This window comes from Nicotiana tabacum, chromosome 16 (assembly GCF_000715075.1).
Source record: "Nicotiana tabacum cultivar K326 chromosome 16, ASM71507v2, whole genome shotgun sequence".
Classification (NCBI taxonomy): domain Eukaryota; kingdom Viridiplantae; phylum Streptophyta; class Magnoliopsida; order Solanales; family Solanaceae; genus Nicotiana; species Nicotiana tabacum.
In genome coordinates this window covers 67593611-67607303 of record NC_134095.1, presented here as the reverse complement: position 1 = coordinate 67607303, position 13693 = coordinate 67593611, and the positions used below count along the sequence as shown (strand labels likewise).

The 13693-nt window shown below is 35.4% G+C and overlaps 1 protein-coding gene across 1 annotated transcript; it reads left to right on the top strand.

Moving 5' to 3' along the window:
- The first annotated feature begins 1139 nt into the window (after positions 1–1139).
- Positions 1140–10119, top strand: LOC107805472 (chorismate mutase 2). Its single transcript, XM_016629525.2, has 5 exons — positions 1140–1445; positions 7611–7697; positions 7798–7947; positions 8928–9020; positions 9723–10119. The coding sequence occupies exons 1-5, from the start codon at positions 1239–1241 to the stop codon at positions 9957–9959; spliced, it is 774 nt and encodes a 257-aa protein (XP_016485011.2). The 5' UTR covers positions 1140–1238; the 3' UTR covers positions 9960–10119.
- Positions 10120–13693: the final 3574 nt, after the last annotated feature.

Genomic DNA, 13693 nt, shown 5'->3' with positions numbered 1-13693 from the left:
TATTTCAAATCAATTTGTACTCATATTTTAATATCTATAGCTAAATAAAAAACATCCAATCACGGACCCTGTTTAATTTCTTAAAGCAAAGTACAAAACGAGAAAGCTAGTTGTGAATGTGATCAATTCTTTTCTTTAAATCATCGAGCAGGAAAAAGAAATTTGATTGGGTGGACTTTAGTGAAAAACTTGACAACACAAAGGACAATGTTGTGTGGATCCCCACTACAACACCCTTTACGCGTGACGTTAAATTCTTATTTTACACAAAGTTCCTTAGGTATTAAGCTTCATGTTAATATTATTCTCAATTGAAATAAATATTTTTTTAGTAGATCTTATGTGAAACAAAGTTAAGTTAATTGTTGTTGCAATACGAATTCTAATGTCCTTTATTCAACTTTAGATACCTGCAATAAGCAAACCGTGCACCCTAAACAGCTAAAGTGCGCCGCATGACATTTCTGACGCAAACGGACATTCCCATGACTCTATTATAGTTGAAAGTCATGACAATTTGCAATTTTAGCCCTTCAATTATAACTAAAATCTAATTTAGCTTTTACAAAATTATGACATACTCTCTTCATTTTCAACAAGGATGAAGAGGTTCAAACTAGGAGGATCAAACATTCGGCCTTTTAAATCCCAATTTGGATATGAATTTCTTATTTTTAGAAATAAAATTAGATAATAACATACTACATTAAAATATTACACATTACAACTTTTTGTATTTAAAAATATTTATATGACGTATCAAAAACTTATATTAAAAAAATAAATTAATTCTATAAAATAATAATAGTATTATATAAAGTGGAATAAAGAGAATATCGTAATCTTCCATTGGTATGCAAATATTTATTTGAGAAGCCACCATTTAGATGAGTTATAAATATCTCCACAATTACGAGCTTATCTGGTTCCACCAGGGAAGCAAAGTTTGCCAATTCGTTGTAATTAAATACCCTACGTCAGATTTAGTTCGTTCATATAAAAAGAAGTTAAATTTTATGTAACGTATAGTAGTAGGACCATAACCTTAATTAATAAAAAACATAGGGACTAAAAACATAAAAAAAAAAAATAAAAAAAAAAAAAACCTCGTGAATGTATAGCTCAAACTTAACCAACCAAAGCTGATAACGTTGTTTCATTCTCCTTTTGCCTTCTTAAAGTCCCCTGCCTATCAAACCACCACAAGAATTCTCCTTCTGAATATTTGCCTATTAATAATGGCATCGGATAATAATAAACTGAGTCTTGATTCAATAAGGGATAGTTTAATTAGACAAGAAGACACCATCATTTTCAACCTTATAGAGAGAATCAAATACCCAATAACTCCCACCTTGTACAAAGAAGCTTCTTCTTCTTCTTGGAATATTTCAGGGTCATTGTTCCACTACTTGTTTCAAGAAACAGAAGCTCTTCATTCTAAGGTACTTATTTCATCCCTTTCTCTTCTTCTATCATACATGTATACATGGTTGTTCTGATTTAGATGTTGTAGTAGTTGTTTCTTAGAATTTTAAGGGGTTGTTTGGTTGGTGGAATAACAGACTATAATCCCAGGAAAAATTATAGGATTATTTCTCTCATATTTGGTTCAATTTTTTATTTTGGAAATAATATTGTTTATGCTACAATTGTGGTGTTATTTTATATCACACTCTATGTTATGTGGGATAACAATCTTGAAATTAGCAATCCCAAGATAAAATAATAAAACCACACGACTCCATAGCTTTTCTTTCATAAGGAAGATAAGGTTATTTGGAAATAAAAGTTTAACATATTTATATTCATTTTTTGTCCTAATATCAAATATCTATTAATAAAAGTATATTCACTGAATAATCACACTATCATTTAATTTTTCTATTATAATTACTTTATTAGAATTCCAATCTTTTTACTCGTCGGGGAAAAAGAAAAAGAAAAAAAGCAAACGACCCTATGGGAAAAAGAAAAAACCAAATAAACACGGTTAGAAAACTAATTTAAAGTCGTAGTAGAAAATATTAGTTATTTATGATTTGATTTGTTTAATTCATATCTAAATAAAATTTGCTGTTAAAATAAATATGGAAACATACTTTCGTGTTTGTAATTGAAATAGGTGAGAGAGAGAGTTATAATAAAATAGTTTTACTTCAAACACCTAATAGTGTTGTCGTATTATGGTAGGTTTCCTTGATCTTCGGAATTTATTGGTCTTTTATTTACTTTGCTCTATTTTGTTAGTAGTTGCTATATTTATTGCGTTGGCTGTAAGTTTTTTTCTACCTTCCCTTCTATATTTGTTCTTCTTTTCTTTATTTTTGGATAACTAAGAAATCTGGGTGGTTAGGCAAGTACATGGTCAAAAAACTCTGATAATAGTTACCGTAGCGTTGATTTACCTCTCTCCACTCAAATATTACGTAGGTTTTATCACAATAAATTTAAACTCTTTGATGTGCGTCTAAATCATGCGTTCACTTACCAAAGTTCGTCGATTACTTGAAAAATAAATTTTACGGGATTTAAAAATAGTTTCTCGCATTTTTGCATAAAAAAAAACGATCAAAGTTGGTCAGTTTCGTAAAAAAATATTAAAAATTAAAATATATTGAAAAATCGACCAAATTGGTCGATCGACCGTGATCGATTTTTACCGAATTTCTAATAGTGGTACTATTCTTATTTCTCTTTTAGTCCATGTCAAAATAATATTGACGTCCTTAAAGTAAAGTTTTCAAACTTCTTAAATTTTGTAACGAATATCCCTCTTATTTTAGAACTATAACTTTCCTACTATTATATTCTGTGCAACAAGAAAAGGTAATCATGTGACTCCAAATATAATATTCACTCCATAAATAGTACGTAACAAATTCATTTTTTCAATTTATTCTTTTGTGTGGCACGCTTGATTATGGTTTTTTTTTTTTGTGGGTAATCTGAAAGGTTAATTTTGAAGATTTTGGATTAGTTTTTGAAGTGAAACTTAGAGAATATCTTTATTACATGTAAAACCTTCAGTAATAGAAGCTGAATATCATTTCTGTACGGGTCAAAATTAGATCAGAGAAATTCGGTATGCGGAGTCATAAGGCCGAGGTCGGACAGGCCGAGGTCGGACAACCATAAGACTGAGGTCGGACAGTCATCAATAGCCGAGGTCGGACAGTCCTTAATAAGACTGAGGTCGGACATCGATGAAATAACTAGTTTACTTTGGAATCCTCAAAAGGAATATTCTAATATTTCCTCTAATTGTACTTTTTTAGGATTTTCTATGAATACCCCTTATAAATAGGAAGGGAGGACTTCCAAAAAAGGAGGGCACTCTCCCTCTCTCTAGAAAATATGTAAACACACCTCCCTGGAGGATCAGTGATCTCATACCTTCTTCGGATCCAAAAAGGGTCCTAAGGTTCTTGTATTTGTCTATCATTCGTCTTTATCAAATGAAAGAAGATCCGTCTCACTCAAGATTGGGTAAATCTTTTTCTTTATTTAAATTTTATTGCCACTTAATGCATCTTTCGTTATGCTATTAAATCTGACCATAATCACGGCTAATACTCATACTCAGCTATGTTTTTCTATTCATATTATTCATCTCGTATCTAGAGTTAATTATCTTTAACTAAGATTTACCCTTTCATCTTTGATTGATTTGTTCAAAAAGGTTTTAATATCTTTTGAGTCAAACAATTTGGCGTCGTATGTGGGAATTTTTTAGTTAAAATTTTAGTTTCCTTTAGATCTAAAATTCAATTCCAACTGTGGAGCGTCTTCAGGGAAGCCAAACAAATTTGATACACCAATTAGTTTTTGTATTTGGTGCTTGTGCAAATGAGAGGCAGCTAATTAAAGGGTCATCATTTGATTTTCTTTTTCTTCTTCTTCTTTATTTAAAGAAGACTACTACATTCAATAGGCTGCAGAAAACAGAAAAACAATAATAAAGGTAGTAGGACAATTTTATATATGCTCCCCGTAAGAAGTTATTATAGAAGTTGAAGACTTTTGTTGTTGATTAATGATCATCAATATGGCCTCATTCGATAAGCATGATCATGAGCTGAAAGTTGTATTCATCTTTGCTCTTTTATGTTATCCTCATGTTATAGTAAAGGGTAAAACGAAAAGCAATAAGTTAGAAGATCACATTTCTTGATGATGAGAAAGGGCAACCTGGCAAACGTCAATGGAACAAAGCTTAACAACAACACACATTTCTATCATTTAATTAATGCTTTCCACGTTTCACTTTTTTTCTATTAAGTGCACTCCACTAGTGTCCTTAACAATTGATATCTTCCTTACAAATTTTAGTTTATTCCTTCTTTACAGTGGCCAAACATTATATTTGGCAGATAAATTACCACGGTTGAGAGGTGTGGTTCTGCACAGTGGCGTCCTTACAGGCTTTCGTGTGCTTTGCCATGCCAACTTCACTTTTTGCTTTGACATTTACAAGGACTGAAACTAGCTCTCAAGTATGGAGCACGGCGAATCATCATCCGATATGACTCACAACCCGTCGTCAACCAAGTCACAGAGACTTTCCAAATAAAAGAACAAAAGCTACGAAAATATCATGCAGGAATTCATAAGCTACTGCCCGAGTTTGACGAGTATCAACTCAACCAGATACTCCGAGCATAAAACATCGAAATAGGCGGCCTTGCCAAATTGGTAGCGGCCACCGAAAGCATAACCAGAGAAGGGAACGTGATCAAACTGAGGTAACAAATGCTTTTATTTTGTTTTAACTAACTATTTCTCCAAGTGGAATAAAAGTACGGTCAGTCACTTGAGAAACGCATCGTACTCTCCAATGCAAGCAAAATTAAGCAAATTGGGACTCACCCAAGAAATGTAGAAGCTAAGCAAAACTGAGACTTCCCCGGGGAACACCCTTTAAGGCCAAGGGCCATCGCTAAAAAAGAAGAGGTCGACCCCTACGACCAAGAGACATCGCCAAAAAATAGGAGGTCGACCCCTACGACCAAGAGCCATCGCCCAAAAAGAGGAGGTCGAACCCGTACGACCAAGAGCCATTGCCAAAAAAGAAGAGGTCGACCCCTACAGCCAAGAGCCATCGCCAAAAAGAGGAGGTCGATCCCGTATGGCCAAGAGTCATCGCCAAAAAGAGGAGGTCGACCCCGTACGGCCAAGAGCCATCGCCAAAAAAGAGGTGGTCAACCCCTACGGCCAAGGGCCATCGCCAAAAAAGAAAAGGTCGACCCCTACGGCCAAGAGTCATCTCCAAAAAAAAGGAGGTCGACCCCTACGGCCAAGAGGCATCGCCAAAAAAGAGGAGGTCGATCCCGTATGGCCAAGAGCAATCGCCAAAAAAGAAGAGGTCGACCCCGTACGGCCAAAAGACATTGCCAAAAAAGAAGAGGTCGATCCCTACGGCCAAGAGCCATCGCCAAAAAGAGGAGGTCGACCCTGTACGGCCAAGAGCCATTGCCAAAAAAGAAGAAGTCGACCCCTACGACCAAGGGCCATCGCCAAAAAGAAGAATATGGCCTCGTCCGAATCAACATTCGGCCTCGTCCGAATCAAATAACACCCCTACGGCCAAGGGCCATCACTAAAAAAGAAGAGGTCGATATCGTTCGAACCACGACGGGTTAACATTTCGACCAGCTCGAAATAACACCCCTACGGCCAAGGGCCATTGCCAAAAAGAAGAATTTGGCCTCGTCCGAATCAACATCTATCCTCGTCCAAGTCAATATTCGGCCTCGTTCGAGTCAACATTCGGCCTCGTCCGAGTCAACATTCGGCCTCGACCGAGTCAACCTTCGCCTCGTCCGAACCACGACGGGTTAACATTTCGACCAGCTCGAAATAACACCCCTACGGCCAAGGGCCATCGCCAAAAAAAAGAATTTGGCCTCGTCCGAATCAACATTCGACCTCGTTCGAACCACGACGGCTTAACATTTCGACCAACTCGAAATAACACCCCTATGACCAAGGGCCATCACCAAAAGAAGAATTCGGCCTCATCCGAATCAATATTCGGCCTCGTCCGAGTCAACATTCGGCCTCGTCCGAGTCAACCTTTGGCCTCGTCCGAATCAACACGGCCTCGTCCGAATCAACATTCGGCCTCGATCGAGTCAACCTTCGGCCTCGACCGAATCAACACTCGGCCTCGTCCGAATCGACACTGCCTCATCCGAATCGACACGGCCTCGTCCAAATCAACCTTCGGCCTCGTCCGAATCAACTTTCGGCCTCATCCGAATCAACCTTCAGCCTCGCCCGAATTTACATTCGGCGACCTCGTCCGAATTCACATTCGGCCTACTCGCCCATCCAGATCCGAGGACGCGAATGACCTCCTCCGATGCCGCCATCCTGGCATCGATGGCCTTCCCCAACTCTTCCGTCTTCTCGATCGACTCATCACTCGAGTCATTGGCCCTGATCGAACTCTGCTAAAGTTCAGCCCGCGGGGATACCACTTTGACCTAAAGATCAGCACCCTCAGCCGTGATCCTCACTAGTCGACCTCCCCATCCAAATTTCTCGAACTACGATTAATGAAGTCCGCTCACCGAGCTCGACCAAAAGATGACCTCAATAAGCGGAGGGACTAACTGTATGGGTCAAAATTAGATCAGAGAAATTCGAGCCACACAGAAACATAAGGCCTAGGTCGGACAGACATAAGGCCGAGGTCGGACAGTCATCAATAAGGCTGAGGTCGGACAATCATCAATAGTCGAGGTCAGACAGTCATCAATAGCCGAGGTCGGACGTTCCCTAATAAGACTGAAGTCAGACATCGATGAAATAGCTAGTTTGCTTTGGAATCCTCAAATGGAATATTCTACTGAATATTCCCTCTAATTGTACCTTTTTAGGATTTTCTATGGATACCCCTTATAAATAGGCAGGGAGGACTTCCAAAAAAGGAGAGCTCTCTCCCTCTCCCTCTCTGTAGAAAATATGTAAACACACCTCTCTAGAGGATCTGTGATCTCATACCTTCTTCGGATCCAAAAAGAGTCCTAAGGTTCTTGTATTTGTCTATCATTCGTCTTTATCAAATGAAAGAAGATCCGTCTCACTCAAGATTGGGTGAATCTTTTTCCTTTATTTACATTTTATTACCACTTAATGTTACTTAATGCATATTTCTTTATGCTATTAAATCTGGCCATAATCACGGCTAATACTCATACTCGACTATGTTTTTCTATTCATATTATTCATCTCGGATCTAGAGTTAATTATCTTTAACTAGAATTTACTAGAATTTAATTATCTTTAATTATCTTTAACTAGAATTTACTCTTTCATCTTTGATTGATTTGTTCAAAAAAAATTTAATATCTTTTGAGTCAAACAATTTCTCTGTTCCAATAAAAGGGCCCATCTTGGATTGCTTTCGATCTGGAAAAAGTCATTTTTATTTGATTTCTGAAAACTAAAATCTTTTTGTTTAATTTACATCTTGCTTACTTAATTCTATATGAAAGAAAGATTATGGGTATGCTTGATACGACAGAAGTTATATTATTGAAAAATGTATGTTTTTTTTTTTATAAAAAATATTTGGCTGGTGAATATATTATTATATTATTCAGGTTGGTAGATACCTATCAGCAGAGGAAAATCCTTTCTTCCCAGATAAGTTGCCTGCCTCAATCATACCACCTAGCAAATGCACACCAGTAAGTATTTATCAGACAAATGTATTTTTAATTAATTATAAGCTGTCCTCTTGACCTGAATTTAAATTATCTATCATATTGTCACTAATTTGAGTTATAGGTTTTGCATCCTGCAGCAGAATGTGTGAACGTAAATGAGAAGATATTGGATGTTTATAAAAAGCAGTTGCTTCCACTATTTTGTACTGATCAGGCTGACGATGAAGAAAACTTTGCAACTACTGCTTCCTGTGATATTCAGTTATTGCAGGTAACTCAACTTGTACATTAATACTGATTATTTGCGCATTGAAAATGAATGTACTGGCATTTCGTGTACATCAATAAACACATGACATGTGCGCCTTTTTACCTCAATCTACCAATAGTAAACTAGTGTGATTTAATTTACTGCAAACACCCGAATGGACAAAAAAATTTGATTCAACTATATTCCTTTCAACATTTCTAGACCACTAGATAAATTTATATATCCAGCTCAATTTTTGAACTTAGTTTTAAACACGAAAGCCTAACTCTTAGACTGCCTTTACATAAGCGTAGTTGAAGACACATGAGCAACCCATTATTTAAATTATCATTTCTTAAGAAAGCCTAATCTGCTTTAATTAAATAACACGAGCTGACACTTCCTCCCTAACTCTTAGACTGCCTTTACATAAGCTTCAGCTTCCTTCATCACTTTTTTTCTTCTTCTTTATTTTATTATATGGCTCTTTTTTATATTTCAATTTGTAACCAAAAAAAAAAAAAAAAAAGCAAAAATCAACTTTAGTTGAACTCTAGTCATGTTAACAAGCTGGGAAGTGTTTTTAGGCTTAACTACTATTCTTATACGTTCCAATTTCTTACCCCAAATTATAATATTTACATGATATATATTATATTGTTTACTTTTAACTATTTAAGAAAAATCTACTTCTTAAATCTGGACTATTTTTGACCTAGAGAGAGAAATATCGACCGTATTTTGAACCTAATAGGTCATCAATTTCCTCTGTTATAAATTACGTCTTACATTACATTTTCATCTCGTAAATTTCATTCCTGTGTATCCAGTTTAATACTTTGATCTATTTTAAGATGTAATCTAAATAATGATCGTATGAACTTTATATATTTTGTTTTTCTTAAGATATAATATCTCTCTAATAATCCAGCTTGTTATGTGAGTGGCTGACTTGAATTACGATGCTTATAAGCTGAAGTGAAAATATCTTTTCGTTGAAGGCACTCTCTAGAAGGATTCATTATGGGAAATTTGTTGCTAAGGTTAAATTCAGGGATTGTACTGATCAATATAAACCACTTATTCTTGCTAAGGTATGTCTCACATACAACTGTTTACGGTTTCCATGTCTTCTCTAAACCCTTTTATTCCACCCTGGATGGTTGGATTTCAGAGTGAATTTTATTTTGTGGAGATTTTTTTAGAAATCTTTGCCGAAAATGTCTCTTTTAAGTTTTTTCTGAAGAAGCTTTTGTAAAAGGTATACTTTTAGAAAGACTGTTTCTTGCAGAAGTTGTTCTATAGTGTTTCTGAAGATTTCCAAAACACATTTTTTTCTGCACACACATTATAGATTTCTCCAAAGAGTTACAATTGATAATTGATAGTACAATATTATGCATATACACTAATGAAATATATTTTAGCCAAACATGAAAATTTTCGTGGCTTAGCACTTTAGCCACATTGACTTTTTTTCCTAGTATGGCAAAGCAAGAAATGAAATAGCTAAAAGTTTGCTACAGACTTTACAATTTTGACTACGGACTAATACCAATTGCTATATATGGAAGTTTTGTGTTGCTAAACCAAGAAACTTTACACAATTGTAAATAGCCATGGAATTTTAATGTTTGCCCGCGGCTATAGCTAGATACTAGGTACAATCCTCATTCTGTAGCTGAGAATCTATAGCTATATATGCATAGTGTTATAGTATTATGAATTATATCGAACAAAAGCATGTTCTCAAAGTTTGTTTTAAGAAATAATAACATATATCTTTGTTATTGCAGGATAGGGATGCTCTAATGAAGCTATTGACATTTGAAGCAGTTGAAGAGGTGGTAAAAAAGAGAGTTGCAAAGAAAGCATTTGTGTTTGGGCAACAAGTGACCCTAAATATTGATGATAACACCAAAGAAGCAAAGTACAAGGTTGATCCATCACTGGTTTCGCGCTTATATGATGAATGGATAATGCCTTTGACAAAACTTGTCGAAGTTGAGTACCTTCTACGCCGTCTTGATTAGCACTACCATACAACTTTTATTTGACAATCCTTTTCTTTTTTCATCATTTATCATTTTTAGTATTTGAAGATTTAAACCAAACACATAATTTGCAGGATCATTGTATTTGTTACACTAGTCAAATAGTTCACATATGTTAATACACGGATTAAACTATAAAGTTCACAGTCTATGATCGTACCTTATTACAGAGATTCGTTCCAAGTGTTTCGCAAAAGAAATCTTCACAAGATCTTCACTGGAACTTTTTAAAATTTTGTGAGACAAGAAAGAGTTTTTTTTTTCTGGTGAAGGAGGAGAGAATTTGATACCAGAATTCTCGCGCATACTTATCCTTTTATTGAACAGATACGACACAACGAGTCCTAACCGTTGTGTCTCTTCTGTTATTTTAATAATAATTAGATATTATACATATACAAATATATTTACTTATTAAAAATGGACTGGGTTGGCCCATATGGGTGGCCCAAGTCTAATTTCTTTCATCTCCCCCTCGCACACAGTGGGTCAACTCTCACTCATATTCAGTAACTTTCATACATAACGACTAGACCGTGTGACCGGTGCATACTTCGAGAGCTTCACCGCTATACATCTGTTAGGAATATATAGCTTCTCGATTTAATGGAATTTGGAGTAGATAATAGTATGCAGTACCCTAGACCATATATCACATTCATATCCCACAATCTCTATTGTCTTAATTTGAGTTCATCATTATGCTCTTGTCCAATGAACAAACATAATGGATCGATCAATGAACATAATTAATGTGATAATACTCAATGATCTTCCTCATCTCATGAATTTCTCAGTCTCAATCTGATATGCTTTTCTAGAGATATTCCTCCAGACCGAATCAAACATGATCTTTTGGCAACACTCTAAGATAGCAAACACCAAACTAAATCTTAAGAAACTGGTCAGAGTCATGAGGGTACGAAGTGAAAATTACTAATAATTTTCAGGACTTCATACGATAGCAAGCAGAAATTAAAACTTGTATCGGCCTTATAGGTCATTTTATACATACGTGGCATGAATCACGTATCACAGTATTGACTCCTTTCCTGTAGAGCATGTGTCTTTTACAAATACAATATTGTGCAGATGATAGTTCAGACAACTCATGTCTAACTTTGAGTTCATAAATCTACTCTTTATTTTAACAATCTATCATAACTCACGTTTGGAATTAAGACATACTGTTAAATATAATCACACATGATTAACTATAAATTCAAAAATGACATTCATATTATAAACATCAAGCTCTCTATTATTATCGCTTATGATAATAATAAGTTTATAATTGTCTTATCTCTATTAGTCACGTCACAACGAGGTGATTTCCTATGTGAATAAGCAAATCAGTTTTTCTGTCCGACATACTTTTATCCTTAAAAATAATGTACTCTAACATAAAAAAAAAATATTATATGTATATGGACCAACAAGAATAACTAAATAGGCATCACTAACATTAACTTTAATAATGTAGTTTTACATGAACATGTTTGGAAAAAATTTAAAAATATAAATACACTAGCATCTACGCAAACCCAATGACTTCACATGGCTTTCATAAGCATCACATTTTGTAGGTTTCGTTAATGGATCTGCTACCATGTGGTGCGTAGAGATATATTTCATGCTCACTTCTTTATTTACAACCATGTCTTTAACAAAATTATACTTAATATCAATATGTTTCGTCTTCCCGTGATGTAACTTAGGATCCTTTGTGTAGGCTATTGCAGCTTGACTATCACAATTGATGGTTACTGGTTCAACAGTATTGTTATACACACCCAAATGGACCAGAAAATGTTTAAGCCAAACAGTTTCTTGCACAGCTGCTGAAAGTGCTACAAATTCAGCTTCCATTATAGATAGGGCTATGCATAATTGTTTTTTGCTACTCCATGATACAACGCCATTGTTAAGCAAGAATGTGTATCCAGAGGTGGATTTTCTCTCATCTAAATGTCCTCCCCAATCAGTATCAGTGTAGCCTTTGAGTTGCAGATCAGTTCCTTGGTAACATAAGAAATAATTGATTGTGCCTTTAAGATATCTCAGTATTCTTTTAACTGTTTTCCAATGTTGTTGTCCTGGGTCAGATTGATATATGCTAACTAATCCAACAATACAGATATCGAGTCTAGTACACATCATAGCATACATTCGATAACCGATTGCATTGGCATAAGGAATCTTTCTCATTTGTTCTTTCTCTTGTGGATTCTGAGGGCACATCCTCCGGCTTAAAGCTTCACCTCTAGAAATAGGAGTGTTTATGGGTTTGCAATCTTTCATATTAAAACGTTCAAGAACTTTCTTAATGTAAGGCTCTCGGTAAAGAGACAACAATCTCTTTGAACGCTCTCTTGAAATCTTAACTCCAAGAACATATGATGCTTAACCCATATCCTTAATCTCTAAAGTAGAAGATAATCATTCTTTTATCTCTTTTACATACTCGATGTCACTTGCAGCTATAAGTATGTCGTCTACATACAATGATAAGATTACAAACTTATCTTTGGATCTTTTAATATACACACAATGATCTTCGTGGACCATAGTGAAATCATATGATATGATCACATTATGAAAACGTAAATACCAGCATCTAGAAGATTTCTTAAGGCCATAAATTGACCTACGAGGGTGACATACTTTATGCTCTTCGCCTTTTTTTACAAAACCTAGAGGTTGTTTCATATAGATTTCCTCTTCTAGTTCTCCATTAAGAAATGCAGTTTTTACATCCATTTTATGCAATTCAAGATCCAAATTAGCCACTATTGACAAAATTATCCTTATTGAAGTAAACCTCACAACATGTGAAAAAGTTTCTTCATAATCGATTCCTTCCTACTGTGTATACCCTTTAGCTACTAGGCGAGCTTTATATCTTTCGATACTACCATCAGCCTTACGTTTGATTTTAAGAACCCACTTGTTCCCAATTGCTTTACGGCCCATAGGTAGATCAACCAATTCCCACACTTGGTTTAAATTCATTAACTCCATCTCATCTTCAATTGCTTTTAGCCATTTATCTTTTGGGGGGCATGTAAGAGCCTAATTTACATTTCGTGGCTCTTCTTCGTCGTGTGGAGTAGCCATAAATGCTTCCCCTTTGATCTCAAATAGACGACGGAAAATATGTTGACAACTCGTTCGTCGAGGTTGAGATTGATAAATTGATCTATAATTGGTAAGTTACTCCCACTGGGACTAGCAATATCAAATTCACTCGATTCGGATGGTGTATTAGTATTAATTGAAACTTATCCCTTATCATCAGAGTGACTCTCATCCAAAATTATTTGAGTGTTTACAGCGGAAGCTATCTGGTCCGTAGTTTCATAAAGAGATAAGTCATGTGATTCAAGTTCAGTCACCTTGCCGCTATCGTGTTCACCTATGAACACATAGCCCTTCGATTGTTTAGAGTATCGTATAAAGATACATTTTCTTCCCATTGAACCTAATTTTCCATGTGAAGAAAAAAGATTATGAATAAAAGCAGCACAACCCCCAAGGCTTTAAAATGCTCAAATCGTGTTTTCGATTAGTCCATAACTCATATGGCATAGATGTAACTGGCTTAGAAGGGACACAATTAAGTACAAATACAGCAGTGAGCAAAGCATCACCCCAATAGGTGATAGACAATTTGCTTGTGCCATCATTGACCTAACCATTTCTAACAAGGTTCT